At 40.8% G+C, this 21,004-nt stretch overlaps 1 protein-coding gene across 1 annotated transcript; it reads left to right on the top strand.

The window, feature by feature from the left end:
- Positions 1–18,452: 18,452 nt before the first annotated feature.
- On the top strand, positions 18,453–20,568 carry LOC149150603 (uncharacterized). Its single transcript, XM_089440221.1, has one exon. It carries the CDS (start codon positions 18,537–18,539, stop codon positions 20,223–20,225), a length of 1,689 nt encoding a protein of 562 aa, XP_089296347.1. The 5' UTR covers positions 18,453–18,536; the 3' UTR covers positions 20,226–20,568.
- Positions 20,569–21,004: the final 436 nt, after the last annotated feature.

Raw genomic sequence — 21,004 nt, 5'->3', positions numbered from 1 at the left:
GGGCAGGTCGGCACGACGGGCGGGTGAGCTCACACGGGCGGGTGAGCGCACACGGGAAAGCGACGTTTCAGCACACAGAAATGCGACGATAATAAACACATGAAAATGGCTAAGTGTCACTTGAGCGTATATATTATGGGAGTTTATATGCGATGGTGGATGGACATTAAAATATACAAAGCCGACATCATAAAATATTATGTGAAGGGCTTCATGACATAAGTTAAGTGGTCGGCCTTAAAGAGAGTACGCATGATGTGGAGCATATATATATGAGGAGGGTGCTCCTCATTCGAACCAAGGATCTTCGCTCATATACTCTCGCATAAGGGAAGGGTAAAAGGTGCATAGTCTTGGAAGGATATGCGCATATCTCATGCGCTTAAGACTTAAGGACTTTGCAAGCTATCTTATGTGAAGGGGTGGCAAGTGTGCCACGGTTTGAGGAGGTTCTAGTGTGCGGTTTTATGCAGGATTTGGTGGGAAGGTCGAGTGGCTCGGGTGAGCACTCCTTCTTATGCAAAGGTGCATAAAATGTTGTAAAAGGCTGTTCTATGCCTTGGTTGTAAAATTATTCTAAGTGTTGGCTTGAAGTTTGTCAAGCACACTTGTATTGTAAAATTGAAGAAGCTGTTATAATATATTGTTGGGCAGACTTTACCGGGAGTTGCCCCTCCCTTTATACTTGTGTATTGTTCTCAGTTTATTGTTCATGGTTAATGATTGAGAATGGTCTTCTTTAAAGTATAAAGGATAACTCTTTACTTGGTTGCAAGAAAACATAAGTTAAAGTAAGTTTATGTTGGAGTAGGCGTAGCCCATAAACGTTAGTATTGTTAAAAAGAAAGCGTTCGGTGGTGCCACACCTCGCTACAAGTGGTTGGAAGATCACCGCAGGTGTAGGGGCGTGACAGGTTAGATCCATCTTAATTCCGAGAAATTCTATCAGGTTAGATCCATCTTAATTCCGGGTCTACCAAGTGCTAGGACGGATAAATAGATTTCATCCCTCTAAGAGTGGTAGATGTGGAGTTAAGATGGATATAGGTTGGTTTTTATGATAATGAAGATATTAAATAGACTTAGGAAATTATATTGTAAAAAAAATCTTAAGGTGAATGGTTAAAGCTAAATGTAGTCACTTCACAACATTTAGTAAAAGTTACCGATATCTCCATTAATATTGGTTTTTCTGATTTAACAAAACAAATTCAAAACAATGAAATCTTAACTCTTTCTGCATCACCCTCGCAGAAGAGAGATATTCGCTGCCCAGATTTCCCACTAATTTTCAAACATTCTCAATATGATATCTTCATGAAAAAGTTAAAGTACTGATCTTGGAATCCACATGTTACAACATTGTTAAAAATGGTATGAAGGTAGTGAATTATGCTAATAAGAAATTTAGATTGGGAGAGACGTAATTAAATTTCATTATTTAATTGAATATTTCCAATTAAAATAATAATAAATCTACATTTATATATTTATATATTGATTGGAAGGCTTCTGAAAATGGTAACTTCTTTCCATTAGATCCCCTTCAGCCTTTGGGATACCTACTACTTCATTATATTATATAGTTGGGGCTTGCTACTTGTTGGCGTGTTGGGGTAAACAAACTTGATTTTTTTTTTTTTTTTTTTTTTTTTTAAAGAAAGAAATTTGATAGCTTGGAAAAAGTGGTAGCTTGACAAAAGTGGTAGAGAAAACATTAATCTCTCCTACCATGACAAACATGGCCACTAAAACTTGCAACATTGTTTGTAGGAAGTGAAAATTATGTTTCTTTTTTCCAAACATGTATGTTAGTATATTACATTTTAATGAATATGTTTTATTATTATCATATATGGTTTCATACTTTAACAAAACATTCACCAAGACTTCACAATGTTTTATTATTCAGTGAAATATTTTCCAATATCTTACAAGATTTTATAATTCAGTGAAAGATTCACCATGACTTTACAAGATAATATAATCTGGTGAGAGATTCGCCAATATATATATATATATATATATATATATATATATATATTAGTGATAAAATCGCCTCCCATTTTTCCTATGTATCATGGGGATTCACCCATTTATTAAACATATAAATTTAGGGTGGTTCTTAAAATTTTCCCTGCCCCTTTCCCTTACCCTTTTTGGTATTTACATCCATAAGTAAGAGGAGTGTTTGGAAATCGCGGGGTGTAAAAGAACTGAGCTTGTTGGTCTTATCATCACTCTTCTCCTCTACACTGATGGTATCGTTCTTCTTGCTAGAAGCCATGAGGACCTGGAGAAACAACTTAAGACTCTTCATGACTATTGCTCCAAGATGGGTATGACGGTTAATACTGAAAAAACTAAAATCATGATAATTAAATCCAAAACCACCCACGGAAATTGCTCTATGATGACAACTACTTGGAACGAGTCTCTTCTTATAAATATTTGGGTATTGACATTCCTTATCAGCTCAACTGGAACTACAACATTGAGAGAAGGATTAATTGGAGGCCGGAAATCTTATTATGCGCTTGAAAACAATTGTAAGACTGTCGATTATTGTATTTGGAGTAAAAAAAGGCTCCTCTTCAAGACCCTCGTCACCCTTGTTGTGTTATATGGTTGTGAAGTCTTGGGTTGCAATAATTCCAGAGAGTCTTGGAGAAAGATTGAGATGATTAAAAAGAAATTCATAACCTACAACGTCAACATCAAGGGAAATACCCCCTATCCTATCCTCTTGATCGAAGATGGCCTCTCCCCTATTGAGAGTAGGGCTATGTTTAAATATGTAATGTATAAGAAGAAGCTTTACAACATGGAATCTAAGAGGCTTCCTAAAATTGCTTCTAACTTTAGTCAAAACCCCCACCTTCGCCTCAAACGTGGGTGGCATAAGGATGCCCAGCCTTGGCTCAACCACTGGGGGATAAATGAGGAGATCATCTTGGGAAGAAATGATAGTGTCAAATATACTATCACCTCTAAATTTAAGGATAAGTTATGGGATGATGAGCTGAAGGGTAAAAGGAAGCTAAGATATTATAGGGAGGTGATCAACCCCACCCTCAAGAACCAGAATTATCTTTCTATTTTGACCAGCTCAAAGAAAAAGATGAACATCACTAAGGTTAGAACTAACTCTCATGATGTTCGGAGTGAAACCACGAGGTGGTCTACTCCCAAGGCTCCCTAAGATGATAGAATTTGTCAGCTTTGCGATACTAAGAAAGTGGAGATGAAAAATACTTTCTTTTAGATTGTTAGGCCCTTACTCACATCCACTCTCATTTCTCTAACATCTATCACTCTTCTAATCTTTTTTACTTACTAAGCCAGACCAACTATAGTGATCTTGGTGTGCTTATTTCCCTTCTTTTTTAGCACAAAAATAAGATTCTAAAAAATTACAATTAGATTTTTCTTTTTAAAATCTAAACATTAATCATCATCATAAAAATTATAATTTTTATTTTTTAATAAAACTAAATTTTTAAAAAATTTATATTTCAAAAAATAATAATAACAATTGTATTTTTATTTTTATAAATGACAAAACTTAAAATATTAAAAAATTTAAATTATATTTATAAAATTATAAATATATAATATAATATTATCCCTTTCTTAGATAATTCTTCTATAAACCACTTTTGATTTTGAATATTAATTACAACATTTTAGAAATATCACCCCACATTAGAACCATGTTTATACACAATGATCGTCATAATTTTTAACTTTAACAAAAATATCAAAAAAATTATCAATATTCACGGAAATATAATATCGTATTTGAAATTTCTCTAAAATATTTTGAAATTTTGCCTAATTTTATCTTTGCTTGATTTCAAAATAATACTTTTTTTTGGTTAATTCTAAAATATATTAATGTGTAATTTTTTTAAAATTTAAGATTTGATAATTATTTTTAATTTGCATTTTAAATAATAAGAAAAAATGTTGAATTATATTCATAAAAGATGAGAATATACATCATATGGCAGATAGTATGTGGAATCCTGAATAGCTCATGAAGAATCTTGAGATAAGACTTATATGATCCCAGAAGAAAGACAGTGGGATGATATAGCTCCCAATCAGAATAGTATATGACAGAGTACAGTCACTAGACATTACAAAATATTTTAAGGATGTGCTGCATATAAAACCATCAGAATAGGAGAAGATGATAGTAATAAGATGGAGCCAAGAGGAAAATATATTTACAGGATAAGCTACGTACCTAATATGGAGATTCATATTAATAGAACAAAAAAGTGCATATCAACATACCGGAAATGTGTATGCTATGTACCAGGGAGGCGAAACTCTTGAATATTGTGCTGAATTCCTCCAACAGTGATGTATACCTGCCAGTATTGACTTGAAGAGGAAAGACCTTCTTTAGATAGAGCATCTGCTTCCATGTTGTAAGACCTTCCAATATGTTGAATAGAGTAATCATGGTGAGCACGCCATATAGATGAAATTCTTTCCAGCCACCCCAAAAGATTGATATTCTGAATGTGATGAACAGATTTCACATGATCAATGATCAGCTTGGAGTCACCAAAAATATGCAGACTAGGAATACCAAGGAAGTCACAAAAACAAAGGAGACCAGCTAATGCCATAGCTTGCACTTTGTTGTTCGATCCCTTGCCACCATTCCATAAGATTTTGATACACCGATCCATGCAAGGAATAATGAAAAATCCACAAGCATAAATTCCATTCGAGGCGGCCCCATCAAAGTATGCGCGGGGAAGAACGGAAAGGTCCATAGAGCGACCTATATGATCCTTGGAAGGATGGAGATTCTGTGGATCCTTGCTTGAAGGAAGGAGAGATATGATAGAGTCTATAATAAGAGCAAAAATCACCTTCCTATCTTGAAACAGAGCCCTATTTCTCCATTTCCAAATGGACCAAATAGTGATCAAGGGGATAGGCCTTCCGTCTAGTCTCATTTTGCTCCACCACTGAAAAGCCTCTCTAATAAATGAGAATGATATCCTATTCAGTCCAAAAAGATCAACCCCTGTTTTCCATATCTTAATAGCAAGAGGACAGACCAAAAATAAATGATAGTTTGATTCCTCATTGGCTTTGCATAAGGGACAAATAGCTGGCCCATGCCAATTTCTTTTTTGTAAATTGTCCCACGTCAAATTCTTATTGTTAAAGACCAACCATGAAAATAATATCACTTTAGTAGGGCAGTGTGCTTTCCAGAAAACAGAAGGGAAAATATTATCTAGAGGAGTAGGGAACTCCATCTGAAACATGAGATAGGCGTCTTTAACACAAACAACTGATCTCCCTTTAGGACCATTCCATAAAAGATGATCTTCCTCTGCTGATTTGTAGAAACCCCTACGTTGCATATAAGATATTATCTTGTTCCATTGTGAAGACTGAGTACCATATAGACCCATCAATTCAGCTGACTTCCAAATGGGAATAGAGCCCACCCATTTATCAATAACCTGATCCCAATAAAAGATACCCCTATTCTGAAGCTGGAGAAGCAGCTGATGAGGAAAATCGAAATCTGGAGGCTCACCCACCAATGGATCTAAACCAATTAAGATCTTTCTGCCCGATTGTAGATTCCATGCCAGATTCTTAAGAAAAAAGCCTTTTATCCTATGTAAACTACGCCAGATGGCAAAGCCTTTAGGGGGACCAAATGAACCCAGTCTATACCAAAAAATAATATCTCTGTTATGCAAATACTTAGCCTTGATTATGTTACTCCAAGTGCTGGTCCCGAAAGTTGCTTTCCATAGAGATTTGCAAAGAAGAGCAGAATTAAATAAGCTTATATTCATAATACCCCACCCCCCAAGGGCTTTAGGCCGAGTAAGGTTCACAATCTTAGACAAATGGAATTTTCTATGATGCCTGTTAGCACCCCAAATGAAATTAGCCATGCTCCGATTCAATTTCTGGATGATCTTAGTAGGGATATAAAAAATATGTGCCCAATAAACTAATAACTGAACCAAGACCGATTGAGATAATATATATCTACCTGCCAGAGAGAGGCATTTGTATTCCTAGCCCGCAATATGCTTGATGAATCTTTCATGAATCCAAGTCCAATCTGTTGGGGAGTAACCGACAGGTTTGAGATGAAAGCCAAGGTATTTCAAACCCTCATGGAGGGGAGACACCTGGATATGAAAAAGATTGTAGAGATACATAGCCATCTCAGAGTTTATATCCTTCATGTAAAAAGATGATTTATCCTCATTAATACAAAGTCCTGTAGCTTTCTGAAATTTCATCATGATAGAGTGCAGACAGTCCCAAGAAACACTGCATAACATGGCCGCCAATAAGATATCATCTACGAATAGATTATGAGAGAAAGAGATATTTCTGCAGATTACCATCGGCTTATAAGCCTTATCACTGATGGCCCTCCTAATGTGAAGACTGAGCGAATCCATTACTAAAATAAAAAGGAGTGGGGACAATGAACATCCCTGCCGCAGACCCCTAGCTGCCTGGAAAAAGGATGAAGGGATACCATTTACCAGAACAACATAATTGACATCAATTACACAAGCCATGATCCAATTCAAACAATTAATATTAATGCCTATTTTGATGAGAAGGCATCTGAGGAAACCCCAATCTATGCAATCGTAAGCTTTTTTGAGATCAATTTTTAGAAAGGCAGCCTCCACCTTCCTCATGTGCATAGAGTGCAAACCCTCCTGAGTAATGGCAACAACCTCAATAATGTTCCTATCCTTCAGGAAGCCATGTTGATCAGGAGAAATGTACACAGAGAGCATATTTCTCATCCTAACTGCAATAATTTTAGAAATTATCTTGTAAATGGTATTACAGAGAGAGATGGGCCTAAAATCCCTGAAAGAGAGGGATAGCTTCTTTTTAGGAATTAAGGCAATATAAGTAGATGTAATTGAATGAGGAATAGAGCCCTTTGTCCTGGATTCCTCCACCATATTCAAAAGATCAGTTTTCATAATATCAAAGAAATGGATGAAAAAATCAATGGTCCAACCGTCAGGACCCGGGCTCTTATCTTTTTGAAAAGATTTCATAATGACCAAGAGTTCCGACTCGGTGACCGGGGCAAAGAGAAGATCATTCTGCTCCTCATTAAACATAGTGGGATATGGCTCAATGCCCCATAAAATATCTGGAAATTCACATCCCCCTTTACTGCTATATGCCTGTTGAAAATATTTAACAGCCTCTCTAGATATGTCTTCCTGAGAGTAAACTAAGGCACCCTTCTCATCTTGTATCTCCCATATAGAATTTATATCTCTCCTCTTGTTTGCATACCTATGAAAAAATTTAGTATTCCTATCCCCTTCTGTGAGCCAAATGGCTCTGCTCTTGAGCCGCCAAGAAGCCTCCTCAATAGCCAACAAGTGTTGCTTTTTTCTCTCCAGGTCCCTAATCTTAGCCCTCAAATCAGCTGAAAAATTATATGAAATAACCTGATCAGATAAAACTCCCAATTCTTTGTTAATCTTCTTGAGTTCTTTTCTGTTGGAAATCACCCTACTCCGTTGCCAACGTTTGACACAGGATCTTAGGCCCTTCAAATGGTCAATAAATGATTCTGTCTTCCTGGAAGAATGAGGAAACGAGTGAGATGACCAAAAATCTTTAACGATCAAATTAAATTGCTCATCCTCCAGCCAGACCCTATTAAATTTAAATGGATAACCCCGCCTATGACCCACCATATTCCATTTAATTGATATAGGATGATGATCAGATATGAAACTGGGAATATTTGAAACAAAAGGAGATCCCAGACGGTCAATCAAACTTTCATGAATGATAAAATGATCCAATCTCTTAGCAAGGAATGCCTCATTTGATCTCCCATTGTCCCATGTAGGCCCACTTTTGGAAGGAAGAACATCCACAAAGTTATGAATTAGAATGGCTTCTCTAAGCCGGGAACCCACATGATCCATCTTCCTGCCTTTTCCCCAAACCTCATCTATGCTCAGAGTACAATTGAAGTCTCCCCCAATGATCAAAGAGTCTATGTCAAAAAACTCAGAAGATATGAATTGGTCCCAAAAAGGGAATCGGTCTTTATACGGAGCATATATATTGAGGATATGAAAAGGACCATTATATCCTCTGATTTTTTCCAGGAGAAGAATACCTGCAAAGCAACTGAAAGCCAATGCCGTGATCCAAAGTGGATCCCATAAAACCGCTAACCCACCAGAGAGACCAGACGAATCTGTAGCAACTATATGCCAGGAGGGAAACATACGTCTAAGATATGAAATTGTATCCTAACCACCATGCATGGTTTCTTGAATAAGAATGATCTTAGAGTTTGAAGATGTGAATAGTTCCTTAAGTGCTAAATATTTCGGGCTAGCGCCAAGGCCCCTTATATTCATAGAAATTATGCTAGTCATTTGGAACATTCACCAAGCATACTTGTTCTAAGTGGCCCATTACCAGCAAGGTCAATAATGGGGACATCAACCAAGGAAAGATCTGGAGTATGCATATCCATTCTACTCTTTCTACCAGTGAAGTGTCTGCTGCCCTTGTTCTAAGTCCTCCTGATTGTAATATTAGCTGTCGAATTAGGACTAATGTGAGGAGAAGAGGGATTTTGTGGCTTAGATATTGACAAAGGCCGAAGGTTAAGTGTTTCACGTTTCAACAGGAAATCTAGATCCTCATCAAAATAATTATTCAGGGAGGAGCCAGGGGAATTATGAGGGGTCAAGGACAATGCCAGAGCCTTGCCTTTGTTGACAATCTTCGATGAAGGCGCAGTAGAGGAGGATGGTAAAGGGAGAGGAGAGACCTTCCTATTATGCACACCATAGCGATGATCGGGTGAATGTGGAGAAGATGATACGTAAGTAATATTGGGAGCATATGGTAAATCAGATGGAGGATGGGGCACAGTGGGAGGAGGGGGAATGGCACGATCAGGTTCTGGCTCAAGTGGAGAGGGACCTGCAGAGAAAGGAGACCTCCTTTCTGAGGGGGAGACATATAATGAGTGAGGGAGTAATGTATTATGAGGAGAAGAATAAATGATCTCCAGAGGGGAATTATGATCCTGCTTGATGTTTTATAAAGACAGACTTTCTGATAGGACTACATGATGATTTCTGCTGAGATATATCTTAAGAAGTCGTAGGATGAATATTATCCACATTGGGGGTTTTGTCAATCTCCAAGTCACCAGTGGGTTCAGAATTATTCAAAACAGTTTTGGAACCACAGGATAATCGGATATGATCCTTGCCTTTTTTCCTGCCAACCTGACGACGTGGACAAGAAACCTTTTGATGTCCATTTTTGTGGCAGATCGCGCATTTGAAAGGAACCCCCCAGTAGTCTAGATGCTGGTGAATAGCAAGACTATCCCAGAATAATTCAATATGATCAGGAAAGCCCCCCTATATTCAATATCAATTAAGATCCAAGCCACACATTTATCTTTAGCTCCAAGGCACTTTGAATCTACATAGATAAACTTACCAATGACATTCCTGATCATAGCAAGGGTTTCTTTGGACCATAATTCTATGGGAAGGCCCAGAAGCTTAACCCAAATATAGTTATTTTGTGGAGTGGATCTTAATGGGTTAAAACCTATGTACCATTTATGTAAGGCAAGAAAGCTTTTATCTCGAACCCAAGGAATAAAGAAAATATTCTCAAGATCATGTACCTTTAAAAAATGGAAGTTGTACCAGTTGTTCATTAATCTAACAATAGTGGGGATATAGCCCAATAAAGAGTTCCATTTATTCCCAATCCAGATCCATAACTGGCCATCCTCCATAGATGGAAAATGCCAACGACCAACCAATGCTCTCTTCTAAAGACTTACAATCCTATCCGATAAAAAGGAACTATCAAAATGCATAATAGAGGGAGGGGCGAAAGTTTTAGCAGGATGTTGATTCCGATTACGAGTCTGATAGCAAGAATCGACATTCAGATAGTCAGGTTTGGGAAAATATGATTGAGGAAAAAGATGGTCGGACAATGTAGATTTCCAGATAACTTTCGATGTTGACCCACCACCTTTTTGCTCAGCATCCATAGTTGCCCATACCATGGCCGATCCAATAGAAGCATTAGAAAACGCATCCATATCAAAAGCGGGAAACAACTAGAATACTCAGGATAGGACAGAGAATTTTAAAAAGGTCTGAAGAGATTGACCGGGGTCAATAAAGACAATCCAGAAATATCCAAAGGGAGCAGAGTACCCAATATCCCGAAAGATATTATAAAAAATCCCAAGAGGATAAACAAGGAATGGCGGCTTACGGAAAAGGACAGAGAATGTCATAAACATGTGAAATGAGAAAAAACTAAGAGGATGGATCCGGCACTGACATCCATAATGAATGGAAGAGACTCATCGTCAGGATGAGGAGCTTCGGGAAAGCCATATGACGGCTAACATTGATTATATGAATTACTCAACCTATACGTCATTAGGTAAGAAAAGACTCTAGAAAATTCAAAATTCGAAGAACAGAACCCAAGAGGGATATGACCCAGGGAAAGTGGAAGAGACAAGGAACCACCACAGGGAAACTATGACGACTTTGGAAATATGATGCAACAGTAGTGACAATGGCGACACTTACACCACCATGGCCCTATTTTGATACTGAACTTAGAACATGGCTTAGACAACACTATGTAATTTTTGATGTTCAAGAAAGGAGCCCAAATCTGACTATAAAATATAGTCCAAAAGAGAGAACTAGCTAGATAAGAGATCGACAGTCAGAGATTGACCAACCTAACATCTGGGGATGTAAACGGATAAACAAAAAAACTAAAATTCAGGATGATAAATTCATAAACCATAAGGATGTAGATATATTCATAACAGAGAGGAATTCATACATAGTAATTCCATCCCACACTGATTATCCTTCTCACACCATATCTGTAAGTAAAAGCATCTCAAAAACATCTAAAAAGAAGTTAACGGATAAACTTACTAACCTTCGATACTACAACCGCAAAGAGATGTGCACCGCCATAGCTAGCGAAGCACCACCAGCGCGACACCATCATTGCTGCAACCCAAAAACAATCATAGAGAGAGAATATACCAACTGAAAGCAGGATTTAACCAGGGGAAATGCCTTAAATCTCCCCTAACATCTGATCAAAGGTTAGGAAACCTCCTCTATCAGTGTGTGCACAGGAGGGAACTAGAAATAGTTCCCCCTGCGCAAAAGCGCAAAGAGGAAAGAGGAGACCAAAATCAAATTTGGAAGAAGACAAAGGTAGATATAGTTATGACTTCCACCGGGTTCAGAACAGGCTTGCATGCGAATGAAGGTGTAAGACCCTTGAGTCTCGGGCAGACGTGCACGATGGGCGGGCGCCCCGTGCACAACGACAGGCGCTCCTTGGCACGACGACGGGTGCGTTTTGGCACGACGATGGGCAGTACGACGAGTGGATGGGCGAACCTCTGACACTTGGGCGAACCCAACAATGGGCGGACCCGACGATGGGCGGACCCGGCGATGGGCGGGCAACCCGTGCACGGTGGGCGGGCGATCCATGGGCGCGGTCACACTACAGGTAGGAGCGGTTATGCGACGGAACGGCCGAACTGTGGTGCGACGTTAGTATGCGACAGTATGGCGGGCAGGCGCAGTTCTACAGCAAGCGGGCACGGTGATGCGAAGGGCGGGCCGAGCCACAATGCAGCGAACAGCAAGCCATACACGCGAGCCATGAGTGCGACCAAGGATTGCATATGCGACGAGGAGAAAACGCGTGGATGGACTAAGTGTTGGACTCCTATTCATATGCGATGCTTTACGGAGTGGGCCGACATGTAAATATGGGCTTAAGGGCGTTGAGCGAAGGATATGGGGGTTCAGCCTTAAGGCTGAACACCCCTCTTCAAATGAACGCATAAAGCATATGTTAATGGAGGCCTGCCCACATATGTGGTTAATTAAATAAAATATAATATGTGAGGGCTTTTGTGTAAAATGATGGGGGCAACCGTGAGTGGAGCACCCCTTTAAAACATGAGAAGGAAGCATATTATATGGAGGAGTGCACATGTGTGAATTAATAAGAATAAAATAATGTATACGTAGGCTTTATGTGTTAATAAGTGGAGTCGGCCATAAGTAAGCAACCCCCTTAACACATATGAGAGATGCGTATATATTATGGGAGGATGAGGCTTCATTCTCATCAAGGAATCTTCGCTCAAGTCTCCTCGCATAAGAGACAAGAAGAAAAGTGCGAAGGTCTTAGGAATGCGCATTTCTTATGCGCATAAGGAGTAGAAGGTCCTCGCATATCTTGGATTGATTTGTGTGAAGGTTGGCATGGTTGAGGGAGATTTGGTACACGGTCTTGGTGCAGAATTGTGTGAACGTCTTGGTGACCCGTGTGGGTGCCCGTTCACGAACAAAGGTGCATAAATTGTGTATGTAAAAGGCAGATTGCCTTGATTGTAATATTTCTAAGTGTTGGCCGAGGACTTTGCCCGGCACACTTGTGTATTGATGTATTATTGAAGGTTCATAATATATTGATTATCGGGCGAACTTGTTCGGGAGTTGCCCCTCCCATTCTACATGGTTGTTTGCAATTGTTGTTCGGTTTAATTGCATATGAATTGTTAAAGAATTGTTTATGATGAATTATGAAGATTAATGCTTGCACATGGTTGTAAGGTAACGGTTAAAGCATGTTTATATTGGTTAAGGCATAGTCCATATGTACAAGTATTAACGAAAAGAACGTACACGGTGGTGCCGCACCCTGCCGGGCACGGAAAAAAAGTTACCGTAGACTTGGGGGCGTGACAGGTGGTATCAGAGCTCGGTCTAGAGCTGGTGAGCAGGGTTGCTCGTGAAGCTTCAAGACTCGGTTTGAGCAAGGGTTGCTCGATATGGAGAACAGTTTGGGCTACATAAACTTGATGGTTTATGGTGAAACCGTTCAAGCTTTGGTAGACAGGAATGTTGCACATAGCTTTATGACTACACGGTTAGCAAAAGAGACGGGGCTGACATCTATTATGGAGGTCGAGACAGTGGACTCTAGAGCTAAGGTGGTCGGTTTGGTACATGATGTACCTATACAGATAGAAGGATGGAGAGGTCAGTTGGACTTCATAGTGATGAAGTTGAATGGCTTCGACATGATACTTGGACGAGACTTCTTGAAGGGCAGCAAGGCTATTGTTGCTCCCTCCCGTGATGAAGATGTTGCAAGCTTGACTACGATGAAGGATGAACTTGAGGATGATCAGGTTGACCCAAGATCGTGCAGTTTGTCAACATGTATGGATAAGGTCACTCATATGGAGGAGCCTCGTGATGATGATACTTGTGTTCCATTTGAGCATTTGGTAGATGGACCGTGTGCAGTGGAAGGCAAAATCAGTTTGCCTATGCTATGGAGGATCTTGCCATGGATGACTATGATGGGACCTTGTATGAAGAAGCAAGGATTGTCGATTACTGCGGAGCTTGTTGAGGTTACTTGTGACCTTACGGTTGAAGGTGCAAGGGCCCGTGACAAGGGTGGAACTTGATGATCGTTGTGGATGATTGGGTCATGCTTTAGCCACTTTGGCTAGGTGCCCGGCATGACTCATGGGCAGGTTGAAGGGCACACTTTTGGGTGGACTTCTCATGGCCGAGACCAAGAGATAGTCTTGATGGACACCTTGGTGGAGGAGCTGTGATGGAAGGGACTCGTGATGATGATGCTTGGATGGACTTCTCATGGCCGAGACCAAGAGATAGTCTTGGTGGACCTTTGGTGGAGGAGCTCATGATGACATGAGATCGTTGTGACTTTTGGGACATCATACATGGTGGACTTAGAGGTCTGATGCATTGAGGAGCTGAGGTCAGGTGACTTTGATATAGTATGGGATGCATACTTCCAAAGTACATGCATAGGACATGGCTTGGAAGAGTGACTTGATGAGGAGGATCAATGAGACACTTTGAGGTGATGGGGTCACGATGATGATGATGGGCCTTGGTGGCTACACTTGGACATGGGTTGAGCCGAGACTCAACTACTTTTCGCACACGATGATGTTGGGATAGATGTGGCAGACCTAGCACATTGACACCAACACTTCGTGGACAGCATGTTGCAGATGAGATGGATGGAGTTTTCATGGACCTGAGCATGGATTATGGGAGTTGATTCTTGATGAGTCGGGGATGTGACAGGACGCTTTGAGGAACAACCGATGGTGACATGAGGATGTGCATTCTCATGGTTTGGACGTGACGGTTGGACTAGCTACCCAACTAGTTCAGACATGGGGACATGTAGTGTGCAGAGATGTGTTATCATTTGTTGGAGTATCATGGCAGCAGTTCACATGAGGACGACATATGGTGATCGAGATGACTTCCCGTTGATGATGATCTTGGTGGAGAGCTACCGAGATGATATGTTGTCGAGGACGACAACGACTTCAGGTGGAGGAGAATGTAAGGCCCTTGAGTCTCGGGCAGACGTGCACGATGGGCGGGCGCCCCGTGCACGACGACGGGCGCTCCTTGGCACGACGACGGGCGCGTTTTGGCACGACGACGGGCAGTGCGACGAGTGGATGGGCGAACCTCCGACACTTGGGCGGACCCAACAATGGGCGGACCCGACGATGGGCGGGCGACCCATGGGCGACCCGTGCACGGTGGGCGGGCGACCCGTGCACGGTGGGCGGGCGATCCGTGGGCGCGGTCACACTACAGGTAGGCGCGGTTATGCGACGGAACGGCCGAACTGTGGTGCGACGTTAGTATGCGACAGTATGGCGGGTAGGCGCAGTTCTACAGCAAGCGGGCGCGGTGATGCGAAGGGCGGGCCGAGCCACAATGCAGCGAACAGCGAGCCATACACGCGAGCCATGAGTGCGACGAAGGATTGCATATGCGACGAGGGGAAAACGCGTGGATGGACTAAGTGTTGGACTCCTATTCATATGCGATGCTTTACGGAGTGGGCCGACATGTAAATATGGGCTTAAGGGCGTTGAGCGAAGGATATGGGGGTTCAGCCTTAAGGCTGAACACCCCTCTTCAAATGAACGCATAAAGCATATGTTAATGGAGGCCTGCCCACATATGTGGTTAATTAAATAAAATATAATATGTGAGGGCTTTTATGTAAAATGATGGGGGCAACCGTGAGTGGCGCACCCCTTTAAAACATGAGAAGGAAGCATATTATATGGAGGAGTGCACATGTGTGAATTAATAAGAATAAAATAATGTATACGTAGGCTTTATGTGTTAATAAGTGGAGTCGGCCATAAGTAAGCAACCTCCTTAACACATATGAGAGATGCGTATATATTATGGGAGGATGAGGCTTCATTCTCATCAAGGAATCTTCGCTCAAGTCTCCTCGCATAAGAGACAAGAAGAAAAGTGCGAAGGTCTTAGGAATGCGCATTTCTTATGCGCATAAGGAGTAGAAGGTCCTCGCATATCTTGGATTGATTTGTGTGAAGGTTGGCACGGTTGAGGGAGATTTGGTACACGGTCTTGGTGCAGAATTGTGTGAACGTCTTGGTGACCCGTGTGGGTGCCCGTTCACGAACAAAGGTGCATAAATTGTGTATGTAAAAGGCAGATTGCCTTGATTGTAATATTTCTAAGTGTTGGCCGAGGACTTTGCCTGGCACACTTGTGTATTGATGTATTATTGAAGGTTCATAATATATTGATTATCGAGCGAACTTGTTCGGGAGTTGCCCCTCCCATTCTACATGGTTGTTTGCAATTGTTGTTCGGTTTAATTGCATATGAATCGTTAAAGAATGGTTTATGATGAATTATGAAGATTAATGCTTGCACATGGTTGTAAGGTAACGGTTAAAGCATGTTTATATTGGTTAAGGCGTAGTCCATATGTACAAGTATTAACGAAAAGAACGTACACGGTGGTGCCGCACCCTGCCGGGCACGGAAAAAAAGTTACCGTAGACTTGGAGGCGTGACAGAAAGCTTTGGGAAGGGATAGATGGAGTCACATGCAGAAAGGCTCTAGGAGATGACGGGTGGAAATGCATGCAAAAAGCCACAGGAACCTGTAAAAATAATGACAAATAGTAGAAACCCTGACTCAATAGGATTTAGAGGCCTACTGAAAAAGGAAGACCTCCATGCGACACGTAAAGCAGGCTAGAGGAGACATGGCCACCTCACGAGGAACCTAGAGCACATAACATGCCGCCCATAGGATGGAACTCAGAGCGGAAACGTTGGTTGGCCGCCATAACGGTGCACCCTCTTATGGTCTAGAGCTCTCCCTCAGACTCTAACATCCAATAAAACATTCAATTTTTCTTTTAAAAGTTGTTCACCATGAAACGGAAAAAAAGGCCTCTCCCGTGATTTGTTACATTTTTTATAATATTTATTACTATTATTTTATTAACAAAATAATTTTTTTAACATTTCCAATTTTATATATTTTTCCATTAAAATTAAACAATATACAAATTCCAAAATAATTTTTTTAACATTTCCAATTTTATATATTTTTCCATTAAAATTAAACAATATACAAATTCCAGTTTTACAGATTTGAAAAACTTCTCACTTCACTTCAGTAAGTTCCGATGTTACAATTCCAATTTTACATTTTCATAGGTTCTTTCCCTATCCTTTAAGCGGTATATACATAGGCCTGGACCGATACATGCCTATCCTGTTTGGTGATCTCACTATGATGCGCATACTACGATAGAGGGGGGGCTTGGAAATGTGTCCCCCACTGGATATTATATATATATATATATATATATAATCAGAGACAAGAACTTTAAACATCAGAGGTGTCGCCCAGCGAATGGTGTGATAAATAATATACAAGGCGTAGACAGTGTTTGGGTCACATCTTTTTTTACATAACTCCACAAAGACTCTAAGAGGGCCTCTTTGCCCGGTGTCCAGAAAAAAAAGTCCGTGTGCTTGTCACATGCATGTGATTGCAATATCGGTCTGACTTTTCTGGCACGTGACAATGGACTACAAAGTCTGGTAAGTAGTCAAACCTCTATACCGATGGACTTCAAGATAAGTACTGGTAGAATGGAACCTTATGCGATCGACGGCTGGCAGAATCCAATATATATGAAAGATTTTTGTAGGGACTGGTCAATTCATGTTGAAGGTTTGAGGTATTTCTAAAACTTAAATGTCACTTATAAAGCAGGGCAGTGAAATTTAATATGATTGTAACGTTTTAATAAATCAAGTGTCAATTCATGTTGAAGGTTTGAGGTATTTCTAAAACTTAAATGTCACTTATAAAGCAGGGCAGTGAAATTTAATATGATTGTAACGTTTTAATAAATCAAGTGTCAATTCAAATGTTTTAGGTGAAGAAATCTAGCGTGGTAAATTTTTTTAATAAATACTTTACACAAAACGAAATCCATAAATATAATCAGACATAGTAGCTACAATATCTATAAAATATTTATAGAATTTTATAAATCCATAAAAATAATGTATTTTTGTATGCCCATCTTTATCACGATCGATAAATTTAATAAATTGAATCTCGCATTCACATATGCTTCCCGTCGTTGAACCCATAACCCATTAAAGAAAATATAATGCCTATCAATGTGTTACTTACCAAACATCTAACAATTAATTAACCCGCACTTTCTCGCTTTGATTGACCTTCTGTATGCAGAGACAATGCATTGCCTTATCATTCCCATCTGCGTTACGTACAGACAAACAATAAAAGGAAGGAAAAACACCATCAAATCTGCATTTAATTGATGTAGATAAGTGTTTTATACAGAAAATATCAAATTGCATAGCATTATATTGACGGGAGCAATTACAATGGATGAACAAATATAAAATTCGGAAGCTTCCATCTGCGGAACAGGAGTCGTCCCGACTCCCCACAACTCCCAACTTGACTGAGAGAGTGGACAGGGATAGGAGACTTGAGTGAGGGAATGGACAGAGAGGGGACTAACGGCTCACGCGTCACGAGGTCCCCCCAGATAAATCTTGCTGTGCAAGTGGGGTGCATATATAATATGGTATATGGAATTGACAGGGTTTCCTCCTTATATCTATGTGGACCCTCTTACCGAGTACAGAGATGTCATAGGACTAAATACAAGCGAACGGCAGGGGAAACTTCGTTAAAAATCTGAATCCTGCTTTGCTCCCATTTGTGGTCGTGGTGTTTTATATGTTCGGTGTATATTCCTTCAATATAAAATAACATCTGAAACAACCTGAGGCGGAGCCCTTTAGATTCCTTGTTATTATGGTCAACATTTCAAAGAACATTTGACGCTCAATTATTGTCTTCCAAAAAATATAATAATAACATAGAACATGAAATCGTCAACTGCGGCGTCTTTGACACTTAATGTCTGTTAGGTTTATGAGCACATGAGTCCTCTTCATTAATTTATTAGGAAGTCTGCTGTTCCAACCACTCTGTGAAAGTCGGAGATGGACTGTCCCAGTGTGGTTCTAAGCTTGGCGTACTGTCCTATGCACGCTGAAATGAGTTCTATCATTTGCAGCAAGAAGAATACTTCTCCGTCTAGCCCTGCGTCTGTTGAAGTTGAAGAGACGATTATGAAAGAGGCAATAGAGTGTGACCGTTCCACCGAACAGAATGAAGTGGGCAGCGCTGTGACTGAAGAATTCGTTCCTTCTGTCACAGGTTTCTCAGAGAACGGAAGACACCTAGAGTTGGAGGAAGGCCAGTTCAAGGATTGGGTTTTGGCAAGATTGAAGGGAAAGAATGTTCGAGAGTTGGAGAGACTGGGCAGCGGAGTAAACGTGGTGCCGGAATCTGCCAGAAAGTCGGACGGATTTGAGGATCTGAGAAGATATTCATTACTGTCGTTGCAGCAAGCTAGCAAGTTGCAATCGTCTCAGTACAAGGGCGTGGTTCCGCAGCCCAATGGCCGATGGGGTGCTCAGATTTACGAGAAACACGACCGCTTTTGGTTGGGAACGTTCAACAAGGAAGAAGACGCTGCCATGGCTTACGACAGAGCGGCCCTCAAGTTCCGGGGTTGGGACGCCGTGACCAATTTCAATCCGGCCCAAGGCGGCAGTCAGGAAGCCCGATTCATGAGGGAGCACACCAAGGAACAAATCGTCGACATGCTTCGAAAGCACAGTTACGATGAAGAATTTGAACATCATAGCAAGAGAATGATGATGACGGCAGCTCGGCCGACCTGTACGAATAACGAGGAGCAAAAGTCGGAGGCGCCCGGCCAGAGACGGACGGGAACGAGGTGGCCGGACGACGGGAACGGAAATTCTGCCATGGCGGCTATTCTTCGAGAGCACCTTTTCGACAAGGCCGTCACACCCAGTGACGTGGGAAAACTGAATCGCCTTGTTATTCCCAAGCTGCATGCTGAGAAATATTTCCCTTTGGTCAGAGATTCCAGCGAGAAGGGATCGTTCTTGAATTTCGAGGATAACATGGGGAAAATCTGGCGTTTCCGTTACTCGTATTGGAAGAGCAGCCAGAGCTACGTGCTGACCAAAGGATGGAATCGGTTTGTGAAGGACAAGAAATTGGAGGTCGGGGATTTTGTTTCGTTTCACAGGGGATCGCTCGAGCCTCAGCAGCTCTACATCAGTTGGCGACACAGGGCATCGGTTCGACCCCAACTTGGAGTCGGCCCCCAATCTCCCCAATCCAAAGCGGAATTTGTGCATCCCGTGAAAGGCTCGTTTTCCTCGAATAGTTTCAATTCCGGAACCCAGACAACAGTCGTCGGTAACGCTGAATGGTTGCCCATAGTCTGGCCCAGTTCTAGTAATTCCGATGCGTTTACGCAGTTCAACTCTAATTATATGCCTCCCTTGGTGAAAAAAGTTGGTAATTTTGATCACCTGTGGTCTCATATCCCGGCAACTCCTCTCAACGGAGAGTTTTCTTTCTGTTTCTTGGAGCCGCCCGCCAAACAAGCAGACCAAAGCAGCTTCCACAACTCGCTCAATTCCGGCGAAGGAAGTACAAATATCAAAACATTGCATCCTTTTGTGAACCCTTCTCAGCCCTCCGCGGCACAAGAATTGGAGACCACGGAACACAAAGCGACATCGTGTCTGGATACTGCGAGCAAGAAAGGAGTAAGACTTTTTGGAGTGAGTTTGACGGAATCTTAATGATCGTCACTATAGCGGAATTTACTTACGGTGAGATATCTTCCCATCCCTTCCTTGTCCCATGACGACGCTGCTACAGTGCCATGTATGGAAATAATAGGCCGTACTTAATAAGCGACCCTCCAAGGGAAAAGTGCGAAAGGTCTCCCACCGATACTAACGACGACTTCCGATAATTTGGAATTTCTGGCGCATTTTATCCGGTAAAATTGACTCAGTGAAACGGTAATTAGGGTGTTTCTGTGCACTTATAGGAGTGGTTTGTGATCAAAGGTAACGTGTTTTTAATTACTTGGTATTGGTGACATGAGGTAAGGAGGTATTAGTACAGGTGACATAAGGTAATAGCTTGTATTTTAGTAATGCTATTAAAAGTGTGCGCATTTTCTGTTAAAGTTGAGCAAAAGGCTCATTTGGTGACAGCCAAAGTGTCAGTAAGTTTTGGTTCCATTTCAATAAATATATCTATTTATTCTTATATGATTTATTTCACATCTTAGTTTTCTAGGATAAATTAAGTGTACAGAGTTTATGTGTATGGGGTTTTGTAACTTTTATTTTTCTTGTGACATAAGGTAATAGCTTGTATTTTAGGTAATGTTATTAAAAGTGTGGGTATTTTCTGTTAAAGTGGAGCAAAAAGCTTATTTGGTGACAGTCAAAGTGTTAATAAGTTTTGGTTACATTTAAATCAAGAATAAATAGATATATTTATTCTTATATGATTTATTTCACATCTTAGTTTTCTAGGATAAATTATGTGTACAAAGTTTATGTGT

The sequence above is a fragment of the Pinus tabuliformis genome, chromosome 9 (genome assembly GCF_031772625.1).
Source record: "Pinus tabuliformis cultivar Carrire ecotype Pingquan chromosome 9, CPIR1, whole genome shotgun sequence".
NCBI classification, from domain to species: domain Eukaryota; kingdom Viridiplantae; phylum Streptophyta; class Pinopsida; order Pinales; family Pinaceae; genus Pinus; species Pinus tabuliformis.
The sequence above is the reverse complement of the archived record's forward strand: the minus strand, read 5'-3'. Positions and strand labels throughout refer to the sequence as shown.